Source organism: Saprolegnia diclina (genome assembly GCF_000281045.1).
Source record: "Saprolegnia diclina VS20 unplaced genomic scaffold supercont1.15, whole genome shotgun sequence".
Classification (NCBI taxonomy): Eukaryota; Oomycota; class Saprolegniomycetes; order Saprolegniales; family Saprolegniaceae; genus Saprolegnia; species Saprolegnia diclina.
In genome coordinates this window covers 458,173-485,713 of record NW_008246082.1, presented here as the reverse complement: position 1 = coordinate 485,713, position 27,541 = coordinate 458,173, and the positions used below count along the sequence as shown (strand labels likewise).

At 59.4% G+C, this 27,541-nt stretch overlaps 13 protein-coding genes across 14 annotated transcripts; 4 read left to right on the top strand and 9 right to left on the bottom strand.

Annotated features, from left to right (window-relative positions):
* Nucleotides 1-987: 987 nt before the first annotated feature.
* On the bottom strand, nt 988-2,298 carry SDRG_05719 (hypothetical protein). Its single transcript, XM_008611449.1, has 3 exons — nt 1,937-2,298; nt 1,797-1,884; nt 988-1,746 (listed from the first exon to the last, which is right to left on the bottom strand). The coding sequence occupies exons 1-3, from the start codon at nt 2,288-2,290 to the stop codon at nt 1,124-1,126; spliced, it is 1,065 nt and encodes a 354-aa protein (XP_008609671.1). The 5' UTR covers nt 2,291-2,298; the 3' UTR covers nt 988-1,123.
* A 118-nt stretch (nt 2,299-2,416) lies between these two features.
* SDRG_05718 (hypothetical protein) lies at nt 2,417-3,666 on the bottom strand (the record flags this gene model as incomplete). The annotated part of the gene is made up of 3 exons (XM_008611448.1): nt 2,417-2,891; nt 2,940-3,293; nt 3,343-3,666. 3 exons carry the CDS (start codon nt 3,664-3,666, stop codon nt 2,610-2,612), a joined length of 960 nt encoding a protein of 319 aa, XP_008609670.1. The 3' UTR covers nt 2,417-2,609.
* Nucleotides 3,667-3,806: 140 nt separating this feature from the next.
* On the top strand, nt 3,807-7,451 carry SDRG_05717 (hypothetical protein; the record flags this gene model as incomplete). Its single annotated transcript, XM_008611447.1, has 19 exons — nt 3,807-4,073; nt 4,115-4,236; nt 4,280-4,335; nt 4,380-4,534; nt 4,585-4,713; nt 4,766-4,996; nt 5,043-5,186; nt 5,228-5,405; nt 5,455-5,561; nt 5,610-5,721; nt 5,768-5,893; nt 5,939-5,979; nt 6,024-6,293; nt 6,341-6,554; nt 6,607-6,824; nt 6,867-7,082; nt 7,134-7,188; nt 7,240-7,328; nt 7,374-7,451. The coding sequence occupies 19 exons, from the start codon at nt 3,807-3,809 to the stop codon at nt 7,449-7,451; spliced, it is 2,808 nt and encodes a 935-aa protein (XP_008609669.1).
* Nucleotides 7,397-8,071, bottom strand: SDRG_05716 (hypothetical protein). Its single transcript, XM_008611446.1, has 5 exons — nt 7,937-8,071; nt 7,850-7,882; nt 7,705-7,801; nt 7,558-7,648; nt 7,397-7,505 (listed from the first exon to the last, which is right to left on the bottom strand). Exons 1-5 carry the CDS (start codon nt 7,973-7,975, stop codon nt 7,448-7,450), a joined length of 318 nt encoding a protein of 105 aa, XP_008609668.1. The 5' UTR covers nt 7,976-8,071; the 3' UTR covers nt 7,397-7,447.
* A 1,126-nt stretch (nt 8,072-9,197) lies between these two features.
* On the top strand, nt 9,198-10,125 carry SDRG_05715 (hypothetical protein). The gene is made up of 5 exons (XM_008611445.1): nt 9,198-9,356; nt 9,401-9,501; nt 9,546-9,660; nt 9,717-9,797; nt 9,842-10,125. The coding sequence occupies exons 1-5, from the start codon at nt 9,264-9,266 to the stop codon at nt 9,998-10,000; spliced, it is 549 nt and encodes a 182-aa protein (XP_008609667.1). The 5' UTR covers nt 9,198-9,263; the 3' UTR covers nt 10,001-10,125.
* SDRG_05714 (40S ribosomal protein S4) lies at nt 10,094-11,144 on the bottom strand. Its single transcript, XM_008611444.1, has 2 exons — nt 10,490-11,144; nt 10,094-10,361 (listed from the first exon to the last, which is right to left on the bottom strand). The coding sequence occupies exons 1-2, from the start codon at nt 11,086-11,088 to the stop codon at nt 10,169-10,171; spliced, it is 792 nt and encodes a 263-aa protein (XP_008609666.1). The 5' UTR covers nt 11,089-11,144; the 3' UTR covers nt 10,094-10,168.
* A 384-nt stretch (nt 11,145-11,528) lies between these two features.
* Nucleotides 11,529-14,286, bottom strand: SDRG_05713 (hypothetical protein). Its single transcript, XM_008611443.1, has 10 exons — nt 14,215-14,286; nt 13,193-14,166; nt 13,041-13,147; nt 12,870-12,998; nt 12,770-12,818; nt 12,658-12,723; nt 12,069-12,608; nt 11,922-12,020; nt 11,696-11,879; nt 11,529-11,654 (listed from the first exon to the last, which is right to left on the bottom strand). Exons 1-10 carry the CDS (start codon nt 14,249-14,251, stop codon nt 11,554-11,556), a joined length of 2,286 nt encoding a protein of 761 aa, XP_008609665.1. The 5' UTR covers nt 14,252-14,286; the 3' UTR covers nt 11,529-11,553.
* Nucleotides 14,287-14,663: 377 nt separating this feature from the next.
* On the top strand, nt 14,664-15,152 carry SDRG_05712 (hypothetical protein; the record flags this gene model as incomplete). The annotated part of the gene is made up of 1 exon (XM_008611442.1): nt 14,664-15,152. One exon carries the CDS (start codon nt 14,664-14,666, stop codon nt 15,150-15,152), a length of 489 nt encoding a protein of 162 aa, XP_008609664.1.
* A 426-nt stretch (nt 15,153-15,578) lies between these two features.
* SDRG_05711 (hypothetical protein) lies at nt 15,579-17,824 on the bottom strand (the record flags this gene model as incomplete). Its single annotated transcript, XM_008611441.1, has 3 exons — nt 17,347-17,824; nt 16,716-17,299; nt 15,579-16,673 (listed from the first exon to the last, which is right to left on the bottom strand). Exons 1-3 carry the CDS (start codon nt 17,789-17,791, stop codon nt 15,579-15,581), a joined length of 2,124 nt encoding a protein of 707 aa, XP_008609663.1. The 5' UTR covers nt 17,792-17,824.
* A 234-nt stretch (nt 17,825-18,058) lies between these two features.
* On the bottom strand, nt 18,059-21,236 carry SDRG_05710. 2 transcript variants are annotated; one of them, XM_008611439.1, is made up of 13 exons: nt 20,856-21,236; nt 20,765-20,804; nt 20,627-20,720; nt 20,504-20,581; nt 20,371-20,437; nt 20,130-20,328; nt 19,846-20,086; nt 19,675-19,790; nt 19,234-19,615; nt 19,055-19,185; nt 18,901-19,006; nt 18,443-18,858; nt 18,059-18,390 (listed from the first exon to the last, which is right to left on the bottom strand). In XM_008611439.1, the coding sequence occupies exons 1-13, from the start codon at nt 21,196-21,198 to the stop codon at nt 18,120-18,122; spliced, it is 2,484 nt and encodes an 827-aa protein (XP_008609661.1). In that variant the 5' UTR covers nt 21,199-21,236; the 3' UTR covers nt 18,059-18,119. The 2 variants fall into 2 exon arrangements, with proteins under 2 accessions (XP_008609661.1, XP_008609662.1); XM_008611440.1 differs by having other exon boundaries at nt 20,765-21,213.
* Nucleotides 21,237-21,267: 31 nt separating this feature from the next.
* SDRG_05709 (hypothetical protein) lies at nt 21,268-24,020 on the bottom strand. The gene is made up of 13 exons (XM_008611438.1): nt 23,861-24,020; nt 23,766-23,813; nt 23,624-23,715; nt 23,322-23,580; nt 23,158-23,275; nt 22,522-23,114; nt 22,358-22,470; nt 22,238-22,301; nt 22,038-22,197; nt 21,882-21,989; nt 21,731-21,829; nt 21,587-21,686; nt 21,268-21,538 (listed from the first exon to the last, which is right to left on the bottom strand). Exons 1-13 carry the CDS (start codon nt 24,001-24,003, stop codon nt 21,348-21,350), a joined length of 2,088 nt encoding a protein of 695 aa, XP_008609660.1. The 5' UTR covers nt 24,004-24,020; the 3' UTR covers nt 21,268-21,347.
* Nucleotides 24,021-24,223: 203 nt separating this feature from the next.
* On the top strand, nt 24,224-25,953 carry SDRG_05708 (hypothetical protein; the record flags this gene model as incomplete). Its single annotated transcript, XM_008611437.1, has 7 exons — nt 24,224-24,709; nt 24,750-24,846; nt 24,892-25,127; nt 25,173-25,316; nt 25,362-25,488; nt 25,541-25,697; nt 25,752-25,953. The coding sequence occupies 7 exons, from the start codon at nt 24,224-24,226 to the stop codon at nt 25,951-25,953; spliced, it is 1,449 nt and encodes a 482-aa protein (XP_008609659.1).
* On the bottom strand, nt 25,879-27,206 carry SDRG_05707 (hypothetical protein). The gene is made up of 2 exons (XM_008611436.1): nt 26,889-27,206; nt 25,879-26,842 (listed from the first exon to the last, which is right to left on the bottom strand). The coding sequence occupies exons 1-2, from the start codon at nt 27,012-27,014 to the stop codon at nt 25,958-25,960; spliced, it is 1,011 nt and encodes a 336-aa protein (XP_008609658.1). The 5' UTR covers nt 27,015-27,206; the 3' UTR covers nt 25,879-25,957.
* Nucleotides 27,207-27,541: the final 335 nt, after the last annotated feature.

Sequence of the window (27,541 nt, the reverse complement as noted above, 5' to 3'; positions counted from 1 at the left end):
GTCTTGTGCGTAGAGAAGACGGTCAGACAAATGGTCGCAGTACTTTGGATTCGTCTGTCACAAGAGAACGAGAAGCCGCAACACTAGGAAGCAAAGGCCGGACGAGGTGCTTCTGAGGCATCTCCCCATCGAGGCTGCGAGTTTGCACACTGTGACAGCGCATGCACCGTCGTCACTGGACCTTCGTCGTGAGCCCCAGTGTGGGTCGCCCATGTGGGAGGACAATATGACGTGGCACGCTGCGGAGACTGCATCTGTCGTCACGGCCTTTTGCATATCGAGGTGTGAGATCCAAGAGTCTACCAATTACGTCGCAAGGGCATCGACACGAAAGCGCTCTACTAGTATCTTTCGGATCGTGGGTACGGGACGTGCACAATGACAACAACGACCGACCCAAAATGACCCAACGCGATCATGCGTAATGTGGAGTATCGGTCGTGCTGGGTCACTTGAAGATTCAACGTCCCCACAACCACGCACAGCACCACGCACAGCACCACGCACAGCACCACAGCACACTGTCACACCAGGTCCAAAACTCGTTTTCACTTGATCTCTGCGCCGAGCCATCTGGCTCTATCTTGATTAAAGTATTGAGCGGTGAATCAAAGATCGAAGTTGTCAATCTTCGAGCTTATTGCGTGCAGTTGCGCACAACAATGTAGTTTGACGCTCATGGGTGGCACCAGCGTAGCGGGTAGGCACAGGACCTCGCATCGGTGTTCACGTCCTCGCACACTGGGGCTCGTCGCTCAGATGGATCCCGTACTTTGATGCTGTTGTCATCCGTTGCATCTTGACCATGCTGAACGAAGGTGCAATCACCACTGCAATATACAGTGAACTGTCCCAACTAGACGGCCGGAACGCAGCCATTCACTCGGATGGAGCCCACGGCCACCGACGCACATTATGTACGGGCGTTTTGCATTGCTAGTAGTCCCTTCTTGCACCCAAGAATCGCTGGAGACGGCCAAAGGGGCATTCTGCGTCGATGGTGGACAAGCCAGGCCTTCGTACAATACGTCTCCACCCCATATTGCACTTTTTTTCTGTACTACAAGTCGTCAGAGTTGGTGGCAGGATTCGATTGTTTATCGCATCGACTGTCGTAGGGCGCTTACGCCTCGGCCTTGAGCGCCTCGAGGATGTTCTTGCGGAGGAGGAAGAGCGTCTTCTTCTGCGGCGTCACGTTGTCGTCCTTGAGCATGGTCTCGAGGCGGGCAATCTCCTTCGTCACGTACGCCGAGCCCTTGGCGAGGATCTTCTTGATGGCCTTGACGTACAAGTTGCCGTGCTTGAGCTCGTCGCCCGAGAGGCCCTCGACGATCTTCTCGACCGACTCGAGCGTCGTCTTGGAGACACCGCCGTCGGCGCCGACAACGACATCGATGGCCTCGACGCGGCCGGCCGTCGGGAGCAAGCCGCCCTCGGGCGTGCGCTGCGTGCCAGCCTTCTCGTTGACAAAGTCCACGAACTCCTGGAGTTCACGGCCAAAGCCATAGTCCTCAGCCTCGGACGCGCCCGTGCCAAAGTACTTGATCGTCGGGTAGCCCGAGACGCCAAACTTGGACGCGAGGTCGCCCGTGGCCGTTGCGTCGACCTTGGCAATCACCACGTTCTCCTCGCCGGCGTAAATGTTGGCGAGCGACTCCCACGTCGGCGTGAGCTGCTTGCAGTGGCCGCACCACGGCGCGTAGAATTCAACCAAAACATGCTTCGTCGGGTCCTGCGCAATCGACGCTATCGAGCTTCGCATGAGCGAGGCAAACCCGACTGAGAGCGCAACATACCAAAGTCCGATTCGGTCAACGCGGCGACGTGCGAGACGGGCTTGGCGACGCGGACGTTCGTGCCGGCCTTTTCGTTCAAGAAGGCTACCTACAATAGTCATGGCGATGAGCCTCCATGGGATCGGCGATCGAGGTCATACCAAGTCGTCTTCGCCACGACCGCTCGTGTACGTGTCCGGGTACTTGGCACCCTTGTTCCAGAACTTGAGCGTCGGGAAGCCCGTGACTTCAAACTTCTCGCCCAAGTCGCGGTGCTCGTCGGCGTCGACCTTGGCGACAACGACGTCATCGACGTTCTTGAAGGACGTTGCGACCGTTTCCCACGTCGGCGCGAGCTGCTTGCAGTGGCCGCACCACGGCGCGTAAAACTCGACCAATACGTTCTTGGAGCCATCGACGACGTCGTCAAAGTTCTCGGGCGTGAGCACGACGACGTCCGAGGCCATGACGGCCGTTACCGCCATCGCGGCGAGCGCAGCAAAGATCGAGCGCATGGTAGACGATTGCAAAATGGCGTTCGGGACCTTCGGCGCCAGGAGCGTCCGGATACGTTTCCGGACGTGTACCCCGGGGTCCTCTTGCATTTCACAGACTTTATAAAAGTACATACAATGACCAAGTGATGGTTTACAGTGGTGGGAGATATATTTAAAGAACGTGGCGTGTGCCGGTGTATGGAAGATTCGAGCACCTTGGATACGTGTTCAACGCTTGTTTGCTGGCCGCAGGAGAGGCGACTCGCAGGGCCTCGGTCGCTTCCGACGACGCTCGACGTGCCACGATCGAGACGATGGACGTCGGCCCATGGCGCAACTAGTCGGACCAGCCAAACCGCTCGTCGTTGCGACTTGGCTTGGTGAAGCGCAGCTGCGGTGCTCCATCGTCCGCCGGTCCAATGTGCATGTCGCCCCACGCAGCATCCTCGCTCGCCTCCTTCGAGCGTCGCGGGCAATGGTAGAGGAGCGCCGGTGGGGCTAGCGACTCGAAGAGCCCAGGAATGCTATCGCTGATAGAAGCAATTAGCGCTGGCGATGGTGGTCGCTCCAGAAGTTCAGCTATGGCGTCGCTCGCGGGCTTTGCTGGCGACGGCGTCGACTACAAGTACATTGGTGCACGCGTGACCCTACCGCGCTAGGATCTTACCTCGAGCACCACTGGCGAGATGGCCGATTCGAGTGCCAAGTTGCATTGGATGGCAAGCTCGGAGGTCTCCACCACGGGCGCATCGGTGGCGTCGGTGGCGACAGTCTTTGTGCAGCACGTGGCACCAGTGGTATCTGGCTTGCTCTCTGGCGAGGGGGCCACGAGGACAGGGGCCATGGTGTCGATGGTCGCAGCAAACGACGGCGGCAAGTGCGCCAGCAGCGCTCGTCCGTGACACGTCAGCACGACGCCGCCGCCAATGGAGCCCACGACGTCGCCTGCGTGGTTGAGGAGCTCCCATTGACGCTGTAGGTGCACCCACTCGGCGCGTTCCGAGCGCGCGTGGCGGCTCGGCTGTGCTATGTGTCATGAGACCGTCGTTCATCCTTCGACGACGACAAACCATCGGCAAGTCGATGCACGTGAACGCGAGGAGCTGCATTGAGGTCGTATTGGAGGTCTTCAATACCATGAGAGCGAGCGGCGTCGCAGCGACGTCGTCCACGAAACGGTCCATGGGCATGCGGAACATGCACGACTTGCCCTTCTGGACAAGACATGCCTGCTCGGTAGCCTTGAGATGGACGTCATGCAGCAGGACAACGTCGAACGCAAGCAGCTGGAAGCCGATCGAGAGCGCTTGGTCAGCAGAGCAAGCAAGTCCTTCCAAGCTCAGGCTGTCGACGATGAGTTCAAGGAGGAAGAGCGCGTCCTCGTCGGTCTCCATCACAATCGGTTATGCGGGCGGTTGTCATTTGTCGGTTTATTTTATTTTCGCATGGTTCACAGTGTATATGTATGCTGTATTGATTGTGCGCATAAAATAAATAGCCAAAGGAATCTATTTTTCCATCAGTCGCGAGGAAAATGGGGTTCTGGACCGTCGACCCGTGGGTCGTCCGGCGCCGGGGCAAGACGACGTACGTCGAGCGCCAGGAGACGCGAACGGGAAGCTCGCTGCGCCAGCCCTACATGCGCGTCCTCGCTGCGCTCCTGCTCCTCGTGCTCAACGTCATCGTGCACCAGACCAACCCGGTCGGCCTCTCGCATGCGGCGGCCTACATTCCGCTGTATGGCACCGCGTTCAACTTCCTTTGCCGCTCGACGCTGCAAGACGATACAAGCAGCACCAACGTACGTGCAACCGAGATGCAAACGCTCATGCGACGCATTAGGCGGCGCGCGTGATTGCTGCCATGGTCTCGCTCGTGCTCGGCGCCGTCTTGGCTCGACTTGCCGTCTTCCCAGCGCTCCATGAGTCCTGGACTATGTTTTCCGCCGGCCATGCGAGCTTTCGGTGCGTGTACAGTGGTCCTTGAACCTTTCATCATGCGAAGCAGGTCCGTCGAGACCAAGGCGGCGGACGGGACCCTCCAGCCTGCTACCTATCGCAGTGGTACGCTCCGTCGCTGCTTATACGTCGTCGCCAACGCATCCTAGTGTCGGGCACTGCGAACGATGGCAAGGCTTTCCGCCACGAGGTGCACATCGGGTCGTCGTCGCAGGGTTCGTGGGCGGTCATGCTCGTCGTCACCCCGCTCGTCATGGTCGTCGCTGCCTCCATCTACAACTGCTTTGTGCCCTCGACGCTCGCTGTATGATGCCTGTGTCCAAGCAGAAGACGAGGATGTCACGGACGATGTAGGTCACGGGCGTCGTCGACGTCTCGTACGTTGAGCTGTACCCCGCGGTCCGGGGCATCTCGCTCGTCTTCAACGCGCTCGTTCTCTTTGCCGTGCTCGACACGATGCTCCAAGACTCGACCCGCTGCGATGTACGCCGCTTCCTCTCTACCTCGTTGATAGATTAATAGTATTGTATGGTAGGCAGTGTATGGCGGCTGGATGCTCGCGCTGCGCACGCACGTGTGGCGCCACCACGCGTGCCGCATCTTCTTCTTCTGGCTGTACATTGTCGGCGCCATCGTCTTTGCGGTGCTGGGCCTGCCTGCCTTCTCGACTTGGTGCCAAGCGCTCTTTGGCCGGTCGCCCGATCACCTTTTGCACGACTCGTGGCGGGCGTTCCTTAGCGGTCTCGTGGTTGTTCTCCACCTTGTGGTACGTCCGCTTTCGTAGTCTGTCGCGACTACGTTGCCGATGCCAGGTGCTCGTACAAGACTGGGATTTCCCGACGCTGGCGACCGTCCGCGGCATTTACCTCCCGGGGCTAAAGACCGAGTGCCTAGCGCTGCGCGTGGGACGCCGCCGCGTCGTGCTCACGGGCAAGTGGCTCGTCGCCTCGCTCACGGTACGACAACAAGATGCGCTTCGTCTCATCCGCTGGAGTAGCTCTGGATGCTACCGCTGGACATGTGGGTCTTTGGCCAGCAGCTCAACTACGAGCCTGCGTCGTACGGCCAAGTGACGGACCCGTCGACGCACCGGATCCTCTCCATCACCAACGCAACGTGGCTTGCTGCGCGTGCATGTGGTGCGCTCTGCTATACGCTCCCCATCAACGCCACGGGTATCTACTGGGATACGCGTTTTCGACGTCGGCATATGCGTTGAGATAGGGCTCTCGACCGAGCCGACTGTCGGGCGCCACTTTGGCTGGCCCGTCTTTGACCAAATGCCCGCCTTGTACATCACGCTCATCGCGCTCTTCCTCTTCTTTCGTCTCGTACGTCGTTCGGACGTTGACGGGCGTCGTTGATTCTGTGCTCTGTAGGCGTGGACGGAAGACAGCCGCTTCACGGTGGCCGTGCACATGCAAGGGGTCAAAGCCACGACGTACAGCGCGCAGCTCCAGAGCTCGGCGCTCACGGCGGTCGCCAGCGAGGGTGCGATCGTCTTGTTTGTTGAAAAAATTACATGGTCGCTGCGTAGCGCTGCGTCAATTAGCGTCCATCAAACACCTCTACGCGCTTCGAAAGCACGTTGACGGCGTGTGCATCACGCTCGCGATGCTGGGACTGCTCCTCATGCTCTTCCAGCTGCATTCGATCTGGGAAGGTACATGCAGTCAAAGATGCGGAACTGGACCACATGTGTCTCTAGTGGACGTTGTCTTTGGGCACATCACGTACCCTCGCAATGCGGTACGCGCACCTCTCTTCTTCAGGAAGCGGACGCCTTCGCGTAGCTATCGGCACCCGGCCAAACGTACAGTGTGGTCATCTTGGTCTCGACGCTCGTGCTCGCGTCGCAGCTCGTGACGCGCACGCAGCTGACGCTGCAAATCGCAAAGCTTCGGCACCAAGTGCCGGCGTGTGCGACCTTGTGGCGCCACCCAGCGACGCGGTTGACGCTCGTGGCCGAGCTGATGGCGAATTTGTGGATCGTCCCGCCGTTCATCACGGGCTTTGTCGTGCTCGACGAGTTTCAATTCGACGCGTCGACGTGCACGCTACCGGTACGCTGCGATATATCGTGTCGAGACGCAACGTTTGTCGTTGTCAGATGCTCCGGCTCGACGGCGGGTGCTACTACCGCCTACGGTACCCCGTCGAGACGCTCGGGCTCGTCATGCTCGTGCGGCTCTACTGGATTGTGCGCCTTGTCCGGAACCACTCTGGGTTTTACGGCCAGCGCGTCGACTTCCTCGGGTCGCTCCACAACGTGAGCACCGACTCGCCGCTCTGGCACTTTCGCGCGATCTTTCACCACCGTCCTGGTACGAAAGTCGTTTGAAATGTGGTATTGCCGAGGTTTGAAGCGGCGACTAGTGTTTGCGTTTGTGTTTTGCACGCTCGTGACGTGGCTCGCGACGGCCGCGGGCGTCTCGGTCATGGAGCGTAGCATCCCGTCGGCGCTCGACTCGGATCTGACGTCCTCGTGGCTCATTGTCGTGACGATGGCGACCGTCGGGTACGGGGATTACTACGCCCGCACGCGCGGCGGCCGCTTCCTCACGGTCCTCGGTGGCATCATTGGCGGCACCATCGTACGACGCCCTCCGTGATCTGGCGTTGATGCACGCAAGTAGGTCATTTCAATGCTCACGTCGCTCTTCATGGGGTCGCTCCAAACCACGTTTGGCGAAGAGCGGGTCCTGTACGTTGTGCGCTACAAGCGCTGGCAGAAGTCGCGACTGGACGCCGCCGTGAACCTCATCAAAGCCGCGTGGCGCCGGCACAAGCTCGAGAAAGCCAACAAGGCGACGCACTCGGCGGACCGCGCGCTCTTCAAGTACATGCAAAAGGTATCGGTCGTGTCGTCGTCTCGAGTATGGAGACGATGTCTTGCATCCCAGGTGCGCGAACTCCGGCTCGGCGCGATTACCGACGGCGACGATGTTGTCGGCAAAGGTACACTTGGAACAAAGACTGAGCCTACGGGGACGATGGGACTTCAACTAGTGCGCGAGTGGAAGGGGGAGTCGGTGGTGCCGCTGCTTGTCGCGGCGCACGCCAAGCGCAGTGCCGTCCTCGACGACCTCGACGCCAAGGTACAAGCGTAGCTCCCGCATGGACTCTACGACGTGAGTGTGTAGGTGCAACGCGTGGGCAGCCTCGTGACGACCATCGAGTCGCTCGTGCGCGCCAAGACGAACAAGAATGTGGTGTCTTAGAGCCGCTTATTGAACGTGTTCATTCGGCAGACGCGCGCGGCTTGCGTCATGAAGCTACGCATATGTATTTCTGCATCAATATACATGAGACCGATCTGCTTTGTACGCATCGCCGGCGGCGTCGCGGCCTTGCCACTTCTCCAGCTGCCCGAGCTGCGTGAGCGCTTGCGCCTCGAGCTTCCACGCCTCCGTGTTGTCTACATTTGCGATAGGATGAAATGGTATGCACGAGGTCGAATGAAGTTGAGTGTACGCGGGTCCTTGCCAAGCTCGCGGGCGTGGTCGAGCTTGCGCTGCAGCTTGGCGGCTTCCACGAGCACGTCGACGGTCGGCACGTCCGTCTTGTAGTACTAATACGAGTGAAGCGACAAGGCGGCAAGGACGAAGGGCAGTCGTACGCGCGTGCGCTCTGTGATGTACACGTGGTTGGCCTACGAGAAGAAGCGCGAACGGCTATAGCGAGCGACTCGGAGCTTGCAGCGTACGCTCTTCTTGACCTTGGACTTTCTCGCCGGCTCCGTCATGCGTCTGCCTGGTGTAGAGCGGCTAATGCTGGGTAGCTCCTTGGCTATTCTTATATCGCAACGACTTGCGAGGGCGCCATTTCTCTTGCTTCGTTGGCTTGACACCTTAGCTAATGCAAAGGCGCCTGGCGTTGCTACTCCAAGGGGACGATCGCAGTGCCGTTCCTTGTAGTTGCTTGGACCTCTCTCGACGCATCACGGTCCTGCCAGGTCGAGCTTTGCCATTTTGAACTCGTCCTCTGCACTTTCTACAAGGAGATACCAAAGCGCTTCTGGCTGCTGTGCTGCGTGCATCTCCAATCATAAAAATACACGGTTAGCTTGATAGTACAGCTATGTAGTAGAACTGTTAGCTATCGCAGCAGCAGCATCGCGTGGTCCTACGAACGGTTGGCCTCGTGGAACCACAAGTGTAGTCGTCGCGGAGACTCCTTCGACAACCGTTGGCGCCAAAAACCGAAATTCCGGAATTTTAGCCAATGAAAACGCGGGGTGTCTCCGCCAGTCAATTTTCGATGGTGACGCCATGTGCAACAGTTAGCTCAGTTTGGAATTTGCCAGCCATCGAGCAAGTAGCTAGTGATATAGTGTAGTCGGAACAGAGTGATGAACTCAACTCTACGTTTCACGACGGTCAACTTACTTCTTCGGAAGGATGCCGATACTCGAGATTCGCTTTACCTCTCTGATCTGTTTCCAGTATCTAGATATTTCGTAGACTTAGGAGTCGTGGATGTAGATGAGGAGAAACCAATTTCTGTCAATCCCCTGAGATTCTCGGTGAAGAACAAAAATTACACTTTTTAACTGCAAACTGATACATCCAACCTCCAGTAGCGTAGCACTTTAAACCACCAAATCGACCTGTTTCGGCGTTATTTCCACTCGTGTGAGTCACCAGTCTGTTGCTATTCTCCACTTCCTCAGTTGCAGCGCTCCGTCACATCGCATCCTCGTAAATGTACGCTCACACGTACCTAAGTAGTCGGAGGAAGGCGGCTTGACATTGAACCGAGCGCACATAGATTGATGGGAGCAGTGGTGGGCTACCCTTCCGCCACGTTTGCCGCTTGCAAGATCTACGGTCTTTTCTTGTCGAGCATGCCGTCGACGTGTCGTGTGCATGCACCACGGGTGGCAACGCCGCTCCAGCATTGACCGGCGCTCTCTGGAAGACGTTGGCTAGTTGTACGATCTTGAAGAGAAGCTACTTCGTGGTCCTCCTCGCCTTGCACAGCGCTGCCGCCACGTCGTCGACGGCAGTTTCACCAGCTATCAACATCGTGGTATGCCCAAAGCCAAGGGCAGTCGGCGCGAGAACCCCGTCGTCTTCCTCGACATCACCGTCGCCAAGCAGTTCATTGGGCGCATGCTCATCGAGGTGCCCTCGCGATGTGGCGCGACTTTGCACATTTCGAGTCGTAGGTTCGCGCTGACGTGGTGCCCAAGGCAGCTGAGAACTTTCGCGCGCTCTGCACGGGCGACTGCAAGGACGCACGTGGCCGCGCCTTGCACTACCTTGGCACGTACGACGCGTACCCTCTTCGTAGCAACGATCATGATGCTCTAGACCCATTGGCCGCATCGTCCTCGACTCGCACCTCCAGGCCGGCGACATTGATGGCAACGGCGGCACGTCCATATACCCTACGCGCCTCTTTGAAGATGAGAATTTTCTCTTGCGGGTACGACAGCGATAGAGCGGCCATCGACCATGTGTGCGACCACGAATCGTGCGTAGCATGTGGGTCCTGGCACGGTCTCGATGGTCAACGCCGGCCCCGACTCGAACGGATCCCGCTTCAGCATCCTCTTTGCCTCTGTACGACTACACAGTTGCGACCAAGCCAAGCAAGCTTCCTGTAGGCGCCATGGCTCGACAACAAGAACGTCGTTGTCGGCAGCCTCATTGGCGAGCGGAGCTTTGAGACGCTCGGGCTGCTCCAGCAGCTCACAGCCACCGAGAGCGGCCAGCCCAAGCAAGCCGTGCTCATCTCCAACTGCGGCCAAATCTTTCCCTTTTGAAATCATGCATGCCAGCTCCTATGATCACAGCGATCGACTGTAGAGTGTAGCGTCCTCACCAAGGCCAGTCGAGTCTAATGAACAGAATAGTCGTTGGCTATAACCTTGTTCTCCTTTATTATGCATTATTGGAGGCCATAATGCATGGCGCACGCCGGCACTAATTGCTTAGTGCTTGGCGGCGGCCTTCTGCTCACGCAAGCTGCGTTCCTCAAGGATCGAGAGCTTGACGCCCTTGCCCTTGGGGAGCGAGACCCACGGGCGGCCGTCCTTGCCGACAGCGAAGACGTTGCCCTGGCGCGTGGCGAACTCGGCACCGGTCGTGTCCTTGATGTGGGCAATGTTGAACGAACCCGCGTGTCTATACAAGGAGCGTCATGAGTCTCTGCTGTCGAGGGCGAGGCCATGAGGTATGGCGAGGAGAGGCGTGTGTGTTGCAATGGGAGTACCATCACACCCAGCTCGTAGAGTCAACGGGTGTGTTCATACCTTTCGATGTGGTGGAGGATACCGACACGGCCAGCGTTGCGGCCGCGCGTGATCATGACCATGGCGCCCGTCTCGAACTTGATGAAGTCGACGACCTTGCCCGTCTCGATGTCGATCTTGACCGTGTCGTTGACCTTGATGAGCGGGTCGGCGTAGCGGATCGTGCGGCCGTCGCTGGTGGCGACGTACGGGATCTGCTTGGCCGTGAACTCCTGGCGCGTGACCTTGGCGAGCTTGTACTTCTTCTCCTCCTCGTTGATGCGGTGGAGGACGAAGCGGCCCTTGGTGTCGTAGAGGAGGCGGAACACATCGCCCGACTTGGTGATCTCGACGACGTCCATGAAGCCAGCCGGGAAGTTGGGGTCGACACGCGTCTTGCCGTCAACCTTGACGAGCTTCTGCATGCAGATCATCGTGACTTCCTGCTTGGTCAAGGCGTACTTGAGGCGGTTGCGGATGATGATGATCAGGGGCAAGCACTCACGGAGCTTGTGGGGGCCCGACGACGGGCGGGGCGCCCAGATGCCATCGAGCTTGCCGAGCATCCAGTGCTTGGGGGCGCTCATGCGCTTGAGGTGGTGGCGAGGACCGCGGGGCATGGTTAGCTTCTTGTTAAACGGTCAAAAGGAGAACTATGGTCCCAATTGAGTTTGCACTTTCATTTTCAGCGATGGCCAGCCAATGGATTGCATCCGGATACGACTCATACATCCCACCAGTCACTGCACCAACCTCCCACAATGTATATGCTTATCCGGACGATCCATGGCGGCCACCGGCAGACAGAACGCTCGACGACCAGCGACGTCGGCTCGAGGACATGGCAGATCCGGAGGAGGACTGCAGGAGGATGGCCTCTTGCAGGAGAGAGAGCGATGTCGACATGGCCGCCAGCGGCGAAGTAGAGGCAGGCAGATCCGCCACTGACGAGGACCCGACGGCTGCTGATACCACGGACCTAGAAGACATGATGATCGCCGCAGGCAGACGCGAGGGCTCCAAGAAGAGCGCCAGGACTGCAGGCCTGATGGCGATAGAGTGACAGATAGCTCATAGGACTAGATCTATTGGCGACGATTAACAGCGTTGGGTGACAGCCCGAGCTTTTGCGGCACAGGAAGCACGGCTGTCTCGACGCCGGCGGCGGTGACCCATGTCGTGCGACCTAGTGCGCCCATGAGCCACGAGCGATGCTGTGTCATGTACCGTCGGGGTAGTCGCGGGCTTTGGTGCCATCCGGGTTGGTGACTTCGCGAAAGCCGTTGGCTTGCTCGAGCATGCGTGTGCCATCCGGGAAGAGACTCACCTCGTCGCCATTGACCTCGATGCGCTTGGTGGTGCCATCGACAAACGAGATTTCCTTGGCCCCCGACGCATAGTGCGTCTCGACCTACGTCGCTTCGTCATAATGGCTCTGTTCTGAGTGGTCTACCTGCTGATTCGGAAACTCAAAGATCTGAGTTCCGTCCGAGAGCGTCGTGTGCGTGGTCTGCGCGGCAGCGTAGTAGTAAAGGGTTTTGTCCGCATAGGTCTAGCATCATGCGGCGTGAGTGTCCAACTTGTCATATGACGGACAGACCTCTTTGATGTCGCCGTTGGCGAAGCGCACGACCGAGTGGCCGTCGACAAACACGTCCTTCTCGGTGCCATTGGCAAACACAAACGTCTTGGCGATCGGGCCCATGGCAAAGCGCCGCTCCAGCTTGCCCTTGGGGTGCCGAATCTCTTCGAAGGACGGCGTCTCCTTCTTCTTCTTTGGGGATGGAACGACGGCGGCGGGTGGCTCGGCGGGCGGCGGCGGCACGACTCCGGACGCGTCGTACGCATGGGAGCCGGACGATGCAAGTGCCGCCATGGAGCTCGACTGCCACCCGAGCACGTCATCTTTGCTGGACCGCGACGTGTCGAGGAGATCCGGCGTCACGGCGCGCACGGGACGGTCTTGGTACACGTGGGGGTCATATACGTCGTCGTCCTCGGTTGGCTCTGAAGGCGGCCTCTTGGCTGTTGTCGCCGTTGTTGATGCCGATGGCTCGGGTGACCAGTTCCAGTGTGCCAGTCGTTCTTGCTCCATAAACTTGAGCTCATCCCGCAGCTCTTGGTTGCGTACTTCGAGCTCCTACGTCCTATATTGTGAGCGTTGGCGACGGTAGGATATGGCTGCCGACCGCAATGCGCTGGCGGAAAAACTCCATCGTGGCTTTCTGCTTGTTGGCTTTGGCTGCCTCGTCCATCTACAATCGGCGACGTCACTTGGATGACGGAGACGGACGCACGCACCTTCATCTTGACGATTTGGGCTTTGAGCGCATCGACCTCTGCGCGCTCCCTATGCATAGATCGCTCCCTATCAATGTAGGAACCCGCGCGTCGACGGTACTTGCGGTCGGGAAGGAGTCCGACGCCCATCTTTAGCGTCTGGTCCAGGCTGCGCTTCTCCTTGCGCACCTGCTTCCACTCGGTCTCGAGCTCGTCCTGCGCCCGTTTCTTCTCTTGTAGCCAGTCTTGCCTACGCGCCTTAAGAGAAGGATGACGGGAGAACGCGAGCTACCTCGCGACATCGAGCTTGCGCTGGTCGGCTTCAAGAGCTTCGCGACGCTTTTGGAGCTTGAGCGTCTCTTGTTTGTAGTGCTTGACCTCGTTTTCGAGCTCCTGGAGCTACGCAGCGTACGGATGACGTCGACGCATGACCTGGCACCGTACCTTGTCGTCAATGACGGACGGGATGATCGAAGTTGGTGCCGGCGCCGGTGTACGAGATGGCGTCGGCTCTGCCTTCTTCTTTGGCGGCATGGTGGCTTTTGCTGGCTTTGGCTTGGGCGCCACGGTGGCCTTTTGCTGCAGCTTGAGCTTGAGCGTCTGCAGCGACGATGTCGGAGGCGGCGGCTTGCTCGCGGCTGCCGGTGGCGGCTTCTGGAAGAGTTGCTGGACGAGGGACGGCGCGGGCGGCGAAGCTGGCGGGGCAGGGGCGTCCTCCTGCGCGCGGTGGGCTTCAAGGGGACGGGAGATGTCGACGTCCCACGGCTCCGAGTCGGCGACGCTGAGCTCGCTCATGTTGAGGCTGCCATAGTGCAAAGCCTGGTCGACGTTCTCTTCGGGCGCCGGCACGTGAATCGAGGAAAATTGAAGTTCGGGCTCGTCGTTCTTGAGGATACCTTTGCGCCACTCGTCAAACAGGAGCGAGTCGTCTGCATTGTCCTCGGAGCCGTACAACGCCTTCTCCCACGCGGGCGCGTACTCGTCGTCCTGGCGCGGCAGGAGCTCCGGCGCCAGGCGGCCATCTTCGTATTCGTCAAGAAACGAGTCTTTCGCCGGGCTCGACTGCGCGAGCATCGCTTGCTCGAGGTACTCGAACTCTTCGAGGTCGTCTGCATCCTGCTGCATCTTCCAGTCGTACGATTGCATGAGGTCCATGGATGGCTCGGACCGCATCGAGGTGTCGGCGCGGCTCTTTGCGGCCGCCGTACTTGGAGCGCTCGGGCGCGGAGCAGCCGCGGCTGGCGCCGAGAGCTCATGGCCCTCGCTCGTCAAGACGTAGGGTTTCCTCTTGGCCGGGATGTTGTCCTTCCACCACCCACGCGCTCCTTTCTTGAGGAAGGGCTTCTTGGGCACGTGGCGGCCCGCGGGCGTCGGCGCCGTCGCCGACCACTGCTTCTCCACGAGCGCTTCAAAGGACACTAGAAGGAGCATGAGCATGAGCAGCTGGAGGTCGATGTCAACTGCACCGCTGTCGCCCGGCATGGCGGCGCTTCGGGCGGCCATCGCTGATGATGACCTCGGAAACTCGATTGCATCCGGGTGCGTATTATATTGTAGAGGTTACTGGCTTGTCTATTGCTTGGCGCGCAAAATGAGATGCCAGAGCGGTGCTGCTGCTATTAGCATGTACCAGCCCCAGCCGACTTGGTCGAAATGGTGCATTTGTCCTTTGATAGTGCAGCGAGTCTGCCGCTCCCTTATTAACTCAGTCGAAGTCTTGGACCCGCGAATGGCGTTCGTCCAGCACTGCAAACTTGCAAAAGCAATCTCGTGGTCGTGGCCAAAAGCGATGGTGGGTTGAGAATACAAGATTGAGAATGCAGAATACAGAATGGAGAGTCGAGAAGGGAGAAGCTGCACCGTATCCCATAGTACTTTTGGAGGAAAATCCAACGTTCATTTTCAGATTGGCCAAATGGCGCTCACTGGTTGCACGTTTACGGCCGACGACATTGCGTTCTTGTGCGAAATTCCGTTCTTGCGGCCGCGCGACGAGGTAGCTTCGTCGCTCTTCCCGCTCACCGAGTACGACGCCGACGACATTGACGCGCTCTTGCCGCCGCTCGCGGACGAGGACGACGCGATGCTCGAGAACGGTGACGCCATCGACGTCATTGAAGACGAGGCCGTCGCACGCATCGATGACCTCGAGGGCGCAATGGAATTGCATTTTATCGAGGGCCCTTCGTATGATGTGGGCGCGATTTTCGACCTTCTCGACCGCCTCCCGACGCTGTTCGAGGACCAAAGAAGATGCTCGTACCGCAACGGCAAGTGCCGGCAGCCGTGCAGCCGAAAGCGAAGCGGCGCCTTTTACAAAATGTGCCCCGACCACCGCGTCGCGGCCGTGCGCAACCACAAGAAGGCGCTCGCCAAGCGCCTCGCCAAGGTGCCGCTGGCGTGATTCGCGTCGTATGTTGTCGTCGTTGTTTTGTTGTACAATATATATATATATGTATTTATCATTGTCATGGAGCACTCGACGTGGGGCAGACGCGTGAGAGACCACGATCAGTGCAGGCCCACATATTGCACGCAGACATCTTGGACGATGACCACGAGGGGTGACGAGTCGTAACCCTTTCCCTAAGTAGAGACTTTTATGCGAAAACGACTCTATTTTCTTGGCCAATAATGGCACTCGTACGCGTACTAGTGCAGACGATGTGTCTTCGTTTCGTATTCTGTAGGGTGACGAGCTTCCATCGACACATCCCTCCACTCCGTTGCCCAAGCTTTGAATGACAAGACGATGCTTCTAAACCTCTCCTATGCACACCTTTTCCCCGATCGAATTAGCCATTGTCGCACCTTCCATTTTGTCAGTCGGTCATTTACGTTTCCTCGAGAGTAGACTTGGGAGCTCCGTCTGGAGCTCCATACCATGGACCATTCTTGTCCGTGTCTCCAGTCGCTCGGGCGTGATTGTCGCGTCCGTCGACCCGAGAGGACCAAGGATGAGAGCTAACGCCGCATCGACGACTTCCCCCGCCTGCAGCAGCGTTGTCGCTCGCGGTGCCACGCGTGGGGCTACTTCAAGAGAGCTGCTGGCCTTACGTGCTTGGTGCGTCAGCTCGGGCGTGAGCAGCTGGAGCGTCGTCTTGTGGTGGCGGTCAGGCAGTGCAATGAGGTCGAGAAGAAAGCTGATGTTGTCAAGATGGCTCGTCGCGTGCATGCAGTAGGACAGTAAAAGTCTGCTCTCGCTCACGTGCTGTCGACGTCCTGCAATCTGACGGAGGCAGTCGCGCGGTTGGCCAATGCCGGCAGCGAGGAGGTACCGCATTACCTCTGCGTTGTGGTCACTCACCGCCACTTGAAGAAGCGTGTCATGGCGGAGCTCTGGCTGACGCTGCAGCATGTGCACCGCGAGATCGAGGCGTCCGCTGCGCATCGTTGATGCGAGCGCTTTCGCTGAGATAGCAGCTGCGCCATGGACCATAAGATAGGCGGCGATGCCCCACGCTCCGTACTCAACCGCCTCGTCGAGCGCTTCGGGGCCACAGGCAGCGATCGCGTGCTTGTGGCAAAACTGAAATAGGAGCACGTTGTCGTCCATGCACGCTAGTTCGAGCCAGTCGGCGCTCCACGGGGTGCCGTGGGCTGCAAGAAGTTCGAGAATTCCAGTGATTTCGGGCTTGCGCCATGCTCCTTCACGCAACCGAACCAGTTGCGTCGGCATCGGGTACCCACGCGAGACGAGGTACTGTACCGTGCGTAAATGTCCTCCTTGGAGCGCTTTTTGCACGACGGCATCGACGGTGCAGCCTTCGCTTCGATGCGTCAAGAGGAATGCGACGACGTCGTGGTGGCCGGCGGACGCAGCGCGATCGACGGCGTCGACGGTACAGGTAAACGAACCGAGTGTATGGAGGTACTGGACGACAGCAAGGTGCCCGTTGTTGGCGGCAATGTCAAGCATGTGGGTCTACGCGCCCTGAATGCCAAGCTCGACGAGGAAGCGGACTACGTTGAGGTGGCCTTGGGTAATCGAGTGCGTGAGCGCACTTGTGGTGCAGCCTTCCGTCCGATGGCGCTGAAGAAACTCAACGACGTTGACGTGGCCGTTGGCCGCCGCATCGTTCATCGCTTCCACCGTGCACCCCTCACGTCGGTGCGCATGCAGGAAGGCAATAATCTCTAAATGGCCGTTGGCGGCGGCGGCGTTCATCGCTTCCACCGTGCATCCCTCACGTCGGTGCGCATGCAGGAAGGCGATGATCTCTAAGTGGCCGTTGGCCGCCGCATAATCCATCGCATTCGTCGAGCATGCGACACCGCGTTCGTGCAGCGTTTGCACGAGCGGCAAGAAGCCTCTGTGCGCGGCATCGTCCATGATGCGCGGGTAGAGCAGCCAAGGGAAGCACTCGAGGGCTAAAACTGCGTTCTCGAGCGAAGCGCTGCGCAGTGCATGCCAGCGCTCGTGGGGACTCCACTCGTCGAGGCTTGGATCAAAGACGCGAAGCAGCTCCACCCCTCTCGTGTCCTCTCTGGCGAGCAGTGGGGACAGCCAGCACTGATACACGGACGCCATGCGTCGTTGCATCGGCGTACCTACAGCATTGTGCTTTCACGACAGAATGTAGTGCTGCGCAACGCACCTGGGGGGTTGATTCTACGCCGGCGCAGCTCTGGTACCTGGGCCCGCCGCTCCAGTAAGAATTCGACAAGGTCGAGGCGGTCGCTGACGAAGCTGAGGACGATCGCGTCCTCCGAGGCGAGGTCGGGGCGGCACTGAAACATGCGTTTGGCCAGCTGCACAAAGCCTCCGACGATGGCCAGATGCAGCGGAAGGCGGTCGTCGCGCTCAGTGTTGAGCAGAGCATACAGCGACGGACGACTGGGCGGGAATCCGGGCCACGCAGTGTTGGGCGCAAACGCGTTGGCGAATGCCTTGTCGCACGCGTACAAGGATTTCGTCGCGTCAAACTCAACGAGCTCGTTGCACGCGACAAAGGCGGCGCGCACGTCTTCATACAACCCAAACTGAAACTCAAACACCATCGATGCGATCTCGGGCTGGAGCACGACGCTCCGGAAGGTCATGCATGACGCTCTTGCACTCTCTTTGCACTTTGCTCTGTATCCGGACACTGCGATTGTGTTTATCCGGACTTGACTGCTACATGACCAAGAGAATGATCACTTCTTTTGCGATAGTGCAATTTGTACACAAACTACACATGTCCTCGACATAATGCGTGCCCAATTAGCGTGTGGAGAATATTGTCATTGCTACCGAGGCCATAAAGGTTCGATGCCTTGGTGCGACGTAGAACACGCAGATATCTGGTCCACCCAAGGAGAGACCTTTTGCAGGTTGGGAGTACGTTCATATACTGAATTGGGAGTATCGAGTAAGAAGAATGTGACGTTATACGTCGACGCGACCCGACGCTTCGGTGCCATCGACGTCGGTTTTGACGACCGAGCGCCCGATCGCATCGTCAAGCGCTTCGTCGGTTTGCCACACGTTGTTCCGGAAGCTAAACGACGGCTTGAGCTCGTTGACGACCGACTCGACCGGAAAGATCTTGGCATTAGTCGGCAGCGAAGCGTCCGCGTTGGTCGTCACGTCGAGCGGCGACGGGCCATCAGCGCCGCTGACATGGAAGATCTCGTCGAGACGCTTATGGAACCGGTCGCTACACCATCGACACCGTGTGAATCGTTTGCTTTAAAGTGGTGGGATGGTACCGGTAGGCCTTGGGCGGCAGCGCCGAGATGCCGTCTGGGTCCTTGCGCAGTAGCAGCGTCTTGACCCACCGCTCGAACCGCTTCTCGAGCGTCCACGTTTGCAGAATGTCGATCAAGCCAATGTAGTAAAAGCCCGGGCCGACAACGACATCGGCGGACCGAAGGCACGCGATCGACTGCTTGGCGACCGCGCGCTGCGACGTGCGCATCGTCGAGACGGCGCTGAGGACGTCGAGGGACGGCAATGGCAGCGTGTCGATCTCATCGCGCAAGATGCTCTGGACGTTGACTTGGAAGCGCACTTCAATGACACCGAGGAGGAGACTGTAGTCCATGATGCCTTTCTCGCAGAGGAAATCGCTGTCTTTCTTGAGCTGCGTGAGCACAGCGGCGCCGTGTCCGTGCCCGAGGCGGACCTACGCTTGGGATGACGCAACCCATAATAGGATCACGGCGACCTTGGTTGTCAAGTCCATGTCCTTGAGCACGACGTTGGGCGAGTGAAAGCCCGCGCGGTTGGGGCACGTATCGCGCGCACCGCTTCGAAACGCCATGTTGCAGTACCTACCGTGTCCATATCTACCAGCGTCTACCGCGTGCAAGGTGACGTACCGACACGTGGCTTCGGCGCCATACCGCGCCTTCTCGGCGTTCCGGTCGACCCACGAGCCTTTGATGTCGTACCGGTGGTGCACCGCGTGCTGCTTGTCGAAGAGGTTCTCCATGACGACGAAATAGGACGTCTTGACACCTTGATATTAAACACTAGCGTCATCTTGGAAGCGACGTACCCGGCCGTAGAGCTCCATCGAGTAGCTTCCGAGGATCCGCGTCAAGAACGTCATGGGGTGTTTGCTGACGTAGGCCGCGTACGCATCGGTAATGCTGTCCAAGAAGGTGCTCTCGCGCTTCGTGAGGCTCTTGACGATGTACGCGCCGTTGGTTGTGAAGAACATGAAGGCGCCGCTCGAGCCTTCCGAGACTTTGGGGATGCTGCAGTCGGCAAAGGACGAAATAAATTGGCGTTCGTCGATGCTAAAGCACTCGCGGAGCTTGCCAAACACTTCGGGTTTGAAGTCGGTAAACTTGCATTCTTGGCACGAGAAGAGCGCGTGCTCGTGCTGCGGCGGGTGCACGGTGAAGATGGACGCTTCACCGAGCTCGAGCGACTGGCTACAGCACCAAACAAAAAACAAAAAGTTATAAAATGGCAGAAAAGGTGGGGTTCGAACCGCTTGTTGGCGACTTGGACGGCTTTTGTGATGCCGCACGTGGTGTAAAACACCAGCTCTTTCAAAAGTGCATAGTTGGTTTGCGCTCGAGTTGCGTCTTCTCTCTCGGCCACCGACTAGAGGTTCGAGGTTGGGTCAGAATCCACTCCAATGCGTGGCTGGGAATTGAACCTGCTTGATGTTTTTGTCGCTCGTGCTGTAGAGGATCCAGAGGAAGAAGACGACGCTGCCCCGGAACGAGAGGAGAAAGCCAAAGAGCTCCTTGAGCACGTCGTTGTTCGTTGCGAGCCAAAAGGCCACGTAGAGACCCCAGAGCACCATCCAGTACAAGATGAACGCGACGGTAGTCAAGAAGCCTTCGCGGAGAAGCGTCCGGCGGTGGTCCAGAGTGGCTTCAATGCCACCCCGAAACCTAATCCCGGTTTGACTCCAAAATGTACATATATAGCGCCCACCGCTTCATCGAGATGGTGCAGACGTAGACGTTGGTGCCAATAAAGATGGTCACGGGCAGCGCGATAAAGACCCAGATGCCAGCATCGACCGCCACAAAGCTGCTGCTGGCGAGGCGGCTGCACTTGACCCAGCAAAAGTCACCGACCGAGACACCGTAGAAGCGGTCGTCCGAGAGCATGACGATCGCCGCCACGAGCCCTGCGAGGCTTCTCAGACCGCATCTTCCTCCAGACACCGTACCCGACGCATGGACGATCAGCTGGTACTTGCGCCGGTTCTTGCGCGGCGACGTGAACGGGTCGTTGAGCTAATACGACAATGGTCCGATGAGATGTCTCCCGCGCGGGTAGTAGAGAAGACAAATGTAGTGTACGAGAGCAAAGAGGTCAAGCGCCATGCAAAGTTCCCAGCACATGGACGCCATGATCAAGTACTCGCGCGTCGCCGAGAGCTACGCAAAGAAACTTGATATATCGCCACATTACTCTTTTGGGACCCATCGGCACGACAGGTGGGGCTGGATACCGCCGCCCGCCATGTTCCAGAGCGGTTCGAGCAAGAATGAGACGGCGAGAAGGAGGTCGCAGATGCTAGCATCATGGCAGACGAGGCAGGCATAGGGGAATGCGTATACCTTCGGTTGAGGAGGAGGATGTTGGAGTGGTTGCGGCAGGCTGGGAGGTACCGGTACGAGAGCAGCACGAGGAGCGACATGATGAGCGTACCAATCGACCCGAGAAGCACGCCCGACGGGAGCTGGAGCGGCCCGTTGTTGGTCTTGTCCCGGAACGCGATGGCGCAAATGAAGAGCACGACGGAGAAGATGGACGCGGCTGCCGTCGCCACGATCGTCGTCAGCAGCAGCTGGCCCGACCCGCTCCGGACGAGGAGGTAGAGCTCCTTGAGCGGCCCGATGCATCTTCCGCTTTGTCGGGCTTCGAGCGTCGCGGGCAGATCGCTCGCGGTGGGTGATGCGAGGCCGTCGCTGAGCCCCAAGGTCGACCCGATCGTCGTCGGCTGCGAGTCGGCGTCGCTGGTCGCGCGGGTCGTCGGCGTCGCTGCCTCCATGCACCTCGGTCCTATGTTGTCGATCCAAAATAGACGCCAGCCGTTTCCGCCCTTTTTGAGTTTGACGTTTTGAGCTTCGCAGATCGCGGGTAGGGTCCACAATAAAATACCCGAAATTCCAATAAATGACAAATAAAATAGAGAAGGGTCTACTGGATGTTGAAGCCGGTCGGGTCCGAGAGCAGCAGCATCGCCAACGCGTCCTGCAGCAGCTCCTTCATGGGGTACAGTGGCAGGTCGAGGCGGTTGAAGCATGCGTGCGCGACCGGGTACATGCCCGACCGGTACGGCATGCCCTTGAGTGTGAAGTTACAAATGCGTCCATCGTAGCTCGTCAAGCCTACGCCAGCTTCGTGTTCGCTTCTACTGTACGGCGTATCTGAGGTACCTTTGAAGCCTTGGACAGGCACGCGCGATGAGCCGGTGCAGAACTGGAGTAGCTTGGCTTGGTCGTCGTCCGACATGTCTCTTACCACCTCCCAAAACCACTACGCTCTTCTGAGCTCGATGCTTCTCGACTGAGTAAACGTACCACGAGGACGCGGGAGCCGTCGAGGTTGGACGACGTTTCCGTGTTGGCTTCCCAGTCGGCGACGTCAATTTCGGCCAGCCCCGTCATGAGGAGCTCCAACTAGCCACATCGATTAGTACCATACCTCTAAATACCTCGAGCAGGACAGTACCTCCTTGTGGTCGAACGGAATCAACAGCTCGGGCGGCACGATGGCGTAGAGGCCACGCAGGAGCGCGTGCAGCTGTGGCGCAATGCGTTCAAAGAGCAGGTAGCGCACCTACGCATCGTCGTCTTCGCACCGCCTCGCTTAGCGTATCAAGCGTACCAGCGTGTCGACGTAGTCGTGCTTGTTGGCGTCCGTGACAGGGATGTCTTGGCCATCTTCGATCAAGTCGATTTCAACGACCTTCTCGCCGCGGAGCTCCGAGACGGAAAAGGTCAGCGCCAGGTCGTCGGCGTTGTCGTTCTCGAGGAGGTAGCGCAAACTAAGTATTACTGAGCCACAAGCAAGCTCGACGCGCGGACCTCTTGTAGAGCGTACGATCGAGGCTCTCAACGTCGTCCATCGAGACGGGCACCCCAAGCATCGCTAATGGCACCCGACACCATGAGCTCCTTCGTACATAGGCACAGCGAACGACGTACCCTTAAAGACCACGGGGCAGAAGGGCAGCTTGAGCATTTGCCCGTCGAGAATGGCGCGGCCAAGGAAGCGTCCGATGGCTTCAAACGCGGCCAAGTGGTCCATGTTGTACTGCCTACACGTTCTCTGAGTCCTCTCGCTATACGAGGATAGCGCAATATCGCACCCGACAGCAAACTCCGAGTTGGGGTTGAGGATGTACGAGTTGTCGTCGCGGTTCGAGAGCACAAAGAGGCCCGACGTCGGCGCCAGGAGCGCGTCCGAGACGAGCACATACCACTCGCGCAAGACTGCACCGGCGTCAATGCCCACGTCGTTGTCAAACTCGACGCGGATGATCGAGCAGAGCGCTTGGTCTTGGAGACTCAACAGATTCTCCATGGCTTCGGTCAAGAGATGCTCGCGCTTGGTCCGCATTTTCAAATACCCGGTCGTGTATGGAATGAGGAGGTCGGCGACTTGGTGGAGGAACCACGCGTACTTGACGCTAAACGACCGCTTCGCAAGGTACGTGAGCGTGCCCCACGTGCTCGGCGAGAGCGACGAGCCCATCACGGTCTGCGTGGCGTCCACTAGCTCCAACGGCACGAGACCGATCTCGCGCACAATGTTGCCCAATTCAAGGTCGTCGAGGATCGAGACGCGGTGCAGCTGTTGCGACGTCGCATCTTCAAGGAGGTCGATCTCTTCTTGGAGTGTCGGCAGCGACTTGAACGGGACCTTGCCCGCGTCCGAGGGTGGTGGCGATGACCGGTGCTTCTACACTGCGATATGAGCGAAGCGGCGAGGTGCGATGGTCGACCATGGTGCCACCGAGCTGAATGAGGAACGCAGCAGGGACGTGGCGGGCGTCGAGGCAGTGGCGCTTCCAGTAGGGCAGTCCGTTCGTGTCGAGGCCGCGCGACCACTCCTTGCGCATCCTAGACGCGTCATTCGGAGACTGGCCGCATAGGTGAGGATGTGTACCGCGCACTGCGCTGGCGCGCGTTGAGATCTTCGGGCAGCACGATATTGAAAAAGTAGGACGACATTTGCTTGACGTAGTACGACGACGTGAGCTTGCTCAGACTGTTTTGACGTGCGAGGAGCGTAGTCTGCGCGCTCAAAGCGCTGTGGTTGGCGCGGCGCTGGCGCTCGGCCGAGACCGTGTTGGCCTCGCCGTCCATGTACACGGTCGTCGCGTTGGCGTAGTCGATCTCTTGGCTCTCCTCGACAAACTTGCAGTCTATCCAGGCGCGTTGGCACCAGCGAGGCACTGCAGGTCGTACCTTTCTTGGTGCCACAGAGGCTGCACGTGGTGCGGACGACGACGTTGTGGAAGGCGCAGACCGTGCACTCCCAGCGCTCGGTCTCGTGGAGCCTAGAACGCACGTCCTATGAGCCGCTAGATGGCGCCACGCCATGACGTACATCTCTTCAATGTCGCCACGCTTAAGCGTCGGCATGAACTCGAGCACCCTACGCGGCGTAGTGAGCCGTTGCACCTCTACGCAATGTGACCGTACCCTTGGTCGACGTAGCCGTCGTGCGTCGCGCGGCCAGCCGCGTCCGCCTTGAAGCAGTAGCTGGATGCGTACCAGAGACAGAAGAGCAGCGCGAGGGACCCGCCGACGAAGACGAGGTTGTTCATGCCCGTCTGCCCGTCCATGCTTGCGTAATCCCGTGCGAATTGTCGATTGAGACTGGGCTTCAAATTCCAGCCGGAATATTCGGGCAAGCGGTCAATATTATTTTCATAGTCATTGGTCATTATACTAATGGTTTGTATGTGAGAGGCATTAAAAGGACATTAAAATACTCGACCTTTGGGACCGGATTTCATGGGACGTTCCAAGAACAGCAGTCAAAAAAGAGGGCAGAAGATCGCGATGGGCCGGCTCGGACGAAGCATGCTGGCGCTGCTGGGCATCGCGCGCATGGCCACAGGCCTCGACCTGCTCGTGCATTTGGACGAGACGATCACGGCGATGGGCAGCAGTGCGGCGACGCCGGTCGGCTCGAGGGCGATGGTGTATGCGCATCTGCACCAGCGCCACACGACGCAGCAACATGCGGTGTGGGACATGGCCGTCGCTGCGGCAACCGACCGCGTTGCCGCCGACCTCGCGCTCGCGACCATGATCCCGCTCTGGATCCAAAACACGATGCTCGTGCGCGGCGCGACGTCACGCGTCGCAAGCCACTTGGCGATGCTGCCGAGTGTCCGCGCCGTGCACCTCGACGAGACGATCCATCTGGACGCGACCGAGCGCGACAGCACCCTGGACGCACCCGAGATGAACCCATCGATTGACGTGGCAGCGCCATTTGCGAGCAGCCCGCAGGCCAACATCAAGAACCTCCATGCTGATGAAGTACGAGGGCGATCGTCATCATGGCCTCAAATGAGCCTAGGCGTGGGCGCTCGGGTTCACCGGCAAGGGCGTCACCGTCGCGAGCATCGACTCGGGCGTCCGGTACTCGCACCGCATTCTCGCCCGGTCGTACCGCGGTACGAACTTGCACCTCGTGGCCGTTCTGCTGTACCGTTGACTAGGCTATGTCGATGGCCACACGTGGCAGCACGACTATGCGTTTTGGCTTGCGGCGGGGCAGAACCAAACGCTGACGCCGGACAATGCCGATGAAGTGGGCCACGGCACGCACACGCTGGGAACAGCGGTTGGCGCTGACGGCGTCGGCGTCGCGCCCGGGGCCACGTGGATCGCAGCCCGACCCTTCAACGCCGATGGCTCGGCCAAGCAAAGCGACATCCTCCTCGCAGCGCAATGGGTACTACCTCTCGTCCCGACACTAGACTATCAACTAACCATCTAGGTCATGTGCCCGACGGCCTGGGATGGGTCGTCGCCCGACTGCCACCGCGGCGCCGACGTCGTCTCCAACTCGTTTGGCGGCAACAGTTCGATCGACTGGATGGACAAAGTGGTCGACGCGTGGACGCACGCCCACATCCTCCCCGTCCACGCTTTGTGTCCTTCTCCTCTTGGCTCATGCCAGGGCTAGGTGTTTGCTAGCGGCAATGTCAACGGCTTTGAATGCGGCTCGGTCCTGTGCCCGGGCTGCCTCCAAAACGCAGTTGCGGTCGGTGCACTCGTGGGCGCCCAGACGCTCTGGGGTGGTAGCGGCAAAGGTATTTAGTTCGTCGATCTTTCTTCTACGAGCGATTCGACTAGCATAAGTAGGGCCTGGCAAGGGCGGCGCCGTCAAGCCCGACTTTGTCGCGCCCGGCGTCGCCATCCGATCGGCCGCGAGCTACGACGACGCCAAGTTTACGCGCATGACGGGCACGTCCATGGCGACACCGCACGTCTCGGGTGCGGCGGCGATCCTTCTACAGCAGTACTGCGCTTCATCCTCCAACGTGCCTGGCGATATCATCGCTCGACATGGTAGATGCAAGGCCGGGCCCGCGCCGTGCGTGCCAGCGCATGTTCTCACTGCGCTTGCGGCGACGACGAGCCACAAGCTCTCCAAGCCGATTCTGGTGCCGTCGCGCTGCGGCAACACGAGCTACGACGAGTACCCCAACAACATTTACGGCCACGGGCTCCCCAACGTCGCCCGTGCGCTGCGTCCGGCGACCGCAACAGCGTAGCAGCTTAAACAACATCGCCTCGTCTTACGTCGCTCAAAAAGATAGCGGCTGGCGCATCATAGCCATAGCCGTAGCCCATGATCGGGATCGGTGGCACCGACGATGGCGCGTCGTCCTCGAGGGCGTAGCTGTGCAGGATGTTGCTGGTTTGGCGCCCCGAGAGGTATTGGCTGCTTGCCGCGTCGCAGCGCGCGGTCTCGACCGGACTCGTCACGAGCCGCGCTGGTGTCTTGGGCAACAGCCGCCGCATGAGATATAGGAACGTCGCCGTGACCAGCACGCCCGAGACAAAGATCATGGGAATCGCGTTGGACGCGCAAACGAGCGCGTCGGCGTTGGCGCGCAGCGCAAGCGCGAGGAGGTACCCGAGGTCGAGCCCGAGCGCCAGGACCAGCGAGAGCGTGAAGAGCACCGTCATGCGCTGGGACCGGTCCTTGTGGCGGAGCGTCGACGCACCGACGCGGCCTTGCAGCTGCGCGCCGACGACGGCGGTCGCGACGGCATTAGCAACGCCGGTCGCAATGTGCACGATCGCAATCGACCGCACGGCCGCGGGATGGTCGTCGAGAAAGCGCAGCGTGTCCGCCCGCGACGCACTGCGCGGAAGGAGAAACGGGCAGACGACAAGCGTCAACGCATGGAGGGCGTTGAGCGCGACGAGGCTGTGGACGCCGAGATTGGCGCAGGCGGGCTGGCCGTGCGAGACGCGGCCGGCGGCGAGGGCCGTCGACCATTGCACAACAACCTCGGTGACGCATACGTACGTGGCAGCCCATGCGACGCAGAGGAGCCCGAGCCCGATGGCAAAGCGATTGGCTCCTGTCGCGTCGTCGTCGTCGCGGAGGCCAAGCCAAAAGACGAGGCGCCCGATGCATGCGAGCAGTAGCACCTACGCTGCGTCAACAACACCAAGACGATATGAGGCGACGACGTACGAGGTGCAGGGTCGTGCGGCGCCAATGGCTCTCGATGCGCACGTGGTAGGCGACGCGCCAGGCGACGACGACGGCCGTGATGGCCTCGAGCACGAGTAGCGTCGTGGCGGGCGCCGTCGGGCACATACGACTACTACCTCGCAAGTACTGTATTTCTGTCTGGCTGCAAAGCAAGACTGGGCGATCTTCTTGGGCGCTGTGCCGAAACGTCAACCTGATTCAAGCAGCTCCGTCGCAACGGAAGGGGCGCGGCCTTCTGTGCCACTTGACGTTTATGTCACACCCGTCTGGCCTCTCCTCCGGTTCTTGCACAGTAACCATAGCGGTGGTGCTGCAGACTCTTGGTGCAGGCGGTCTGCGCGACGCGCGCCATCTTGCAGCACGGCGCGACGACCACCAGCTTCTTTCGATAGAGAATGTACTGGCCTCGAGACGCATGCGCTCGACGCTGGCGGCAGAGCACCCGTCGTGCAACCACCTGCAGGAAGTGGCCTTGTCCGGAGCGAATATGTCGGGTGCGATGCGTCCGCGACCGAGATGCTGGTGGCTTGGGTGGTGATGGCGCCTGCGATGACTCACGACGCTTCGACGGCGTGCGAGTACCAGTACGAAGGAGCTGTCGCCGCCGACGAGACATGGAGCTCTGGCCACAT

Excerpts from the sequence above, each read along its gene's own strand:
- SDRG_05719 (XM_008611449.1), bottom strand. The coding sequence starts at position 2,290 with ATGCGCTCGATCTTTGCTGCGCTCGCCGCGATGGCGGTAACGGCCGTC. Across the intron at positions 1,885-1,936 it reads GTCGTGGCGAAGACGACTTG|GTAGCCTTCTTGAACGAAAA; the intron begins GTATGACCTCGA and ends TGACTATTGTAG. Across the intron at positions 1,747-1,796 it reads GTTGACCGAATCGGACTTTG|CGTCGATTGCGCAGGACCCG; the intron begins GTATGTTGCGCT and ends GAAGCTCGATAG.
- SDRG_05716 (XM_008611446.1), bottom strand. The coding sequence starts at position 7,975 with ATGACGGAGCCGGCGAGAAAGTCCAAGGTCAAGAAGAGC. Across the intron at positions 7,883-7,936 it reads AGTCCAAGGTCAAGAAGAGC|GCCAACCACGTGTACATCAC; the intron begins GTACGCTGCAAG and ends TTCTTCTCGTAG. Across the intron at positions 7,649-7,704 it reads CGAGCTTGGCAAGGACCCGC|ACAACACGGAGGCGTGGAAG; the intron begins GTACACTCAACT and ends TCGCAAATGTAG.
- SDRG_05715 (XM_008611445.1), top strand. The coding sequence starts at position 9,264 with ATGCCCAAAGCCAAGGGCAGTCGGCGCGAGAACCCCGTCGTCTTCCTC. Across the intron at positions 9,357-9,400 it reads TTGGGCGCATGCTCATCGAG|GTTCGCGCTGACGTGGTGCC; the intron begins GTGCCCTCGCGA and ends TTCGAGTCGTAG. Across the intron at positions 9,798-9,841 it reads TCAGCATCCTCTTTGCCTCT|GCGCCATGGCTCGACAACAA; the intron begins GTACGACTACAC and ends AGCTTCCTGTAG.
- SDRG_05714 (XM_008611444.1), bottom strand. The coding sequence starts at position 11,088 with ATGCCCCGCGGTCCTCGCCACCACCTCAAGCGCATGAGCGCCCCCAAG. Across the intron at positions 10,362-10,489 it reads ATCCTCCACCACATCGAAAG|ACACGCGGGTTCGTTCAACA; the intron begins GTATGAACACAC and ends CTCCTTGTATAG.
- SDRG_05713 (XM_008611443.1), bottom strand. The coding sequence starts at position 14,251 with ATGGCCGCCCGAAGCGCCGCCATGCCGGGCGACAGCG. Across the intron at positions 12,819-12,869 it reads GGACTCCTTCCCGACCGCAA|GGAGCGCGCAGAGGTCGATG; the intron begins GTACCGTCGACG and ends ATCTATGCATAG. Across the intron at positions 12,609-12,657 it reads TTTTCCGCCAGCGCATTGCG|GAGCTCGAAGTACGCAACCA; the intron begins GTCGGCAGCCAT and ends TATAGGACGTAG.
- SDRG_05710 (XM_008611440.1), bottom strand. The coding sequence starts at position 21,198 with ATGGAGGCAGCGACGCCGACGACCCGCGCGACCAGCGACGCCGACTCG. Across the intron at positions 20,582-20,626 it reads CCCACCTGTCGTGCCGATGG|CTCTCGGCGACGCGCGAGTA; the intron begins GTCCCAAAAGAG and ends TTCTTTGCGTAG. Across the intron at positions 20,329-20,370 it reads GCTGATCGTCCATGCGTCGG|GGCTCGTGGCGGCGATCGTC; the intron begins GTACGGTGTCTG and ends GAAGCCTCGCAG.
- SDRG_05709 (XM_008611438.1), bottom strand. The coding sequence starts at position 24,003 with ATGGACGGGCAGACGGGCATGAACAACCTCGTCTTCGTCGGCGGGTCC. Across the intron at positions 22,302-22,357 it reads CTGCCCCGTGGTCTTTAAGG|CGATGCTTGGGGTGCCCGTC; the intron begins GTACGTCGTTCG and ends GGGTGCCATTAG. Across the intron at positions 21,687-21,730 it reads ACGGCTCCCGCGTCCTCGTG|TGGTTTTGGGAGGTGGTAAG; the intron begins GTACGTTTACTC and ends AGAAGAGCGTAG.
- SDRG_05707 (XM_008611436.1), bottom strand. The coding sequence starts at position 27,014 with ATGTGCCCGACGGCGCCCGCCACGACGCTACTCGTGCTCGAGGCCATC. Across the intron at positions 26,843-26,888 it reads GCCGCACGACCCTGCACCTC|GTGCTACTGCTCGCATGCAT; the intron begins GTACGTCGTCGC and ends GACGCAGCGTAG.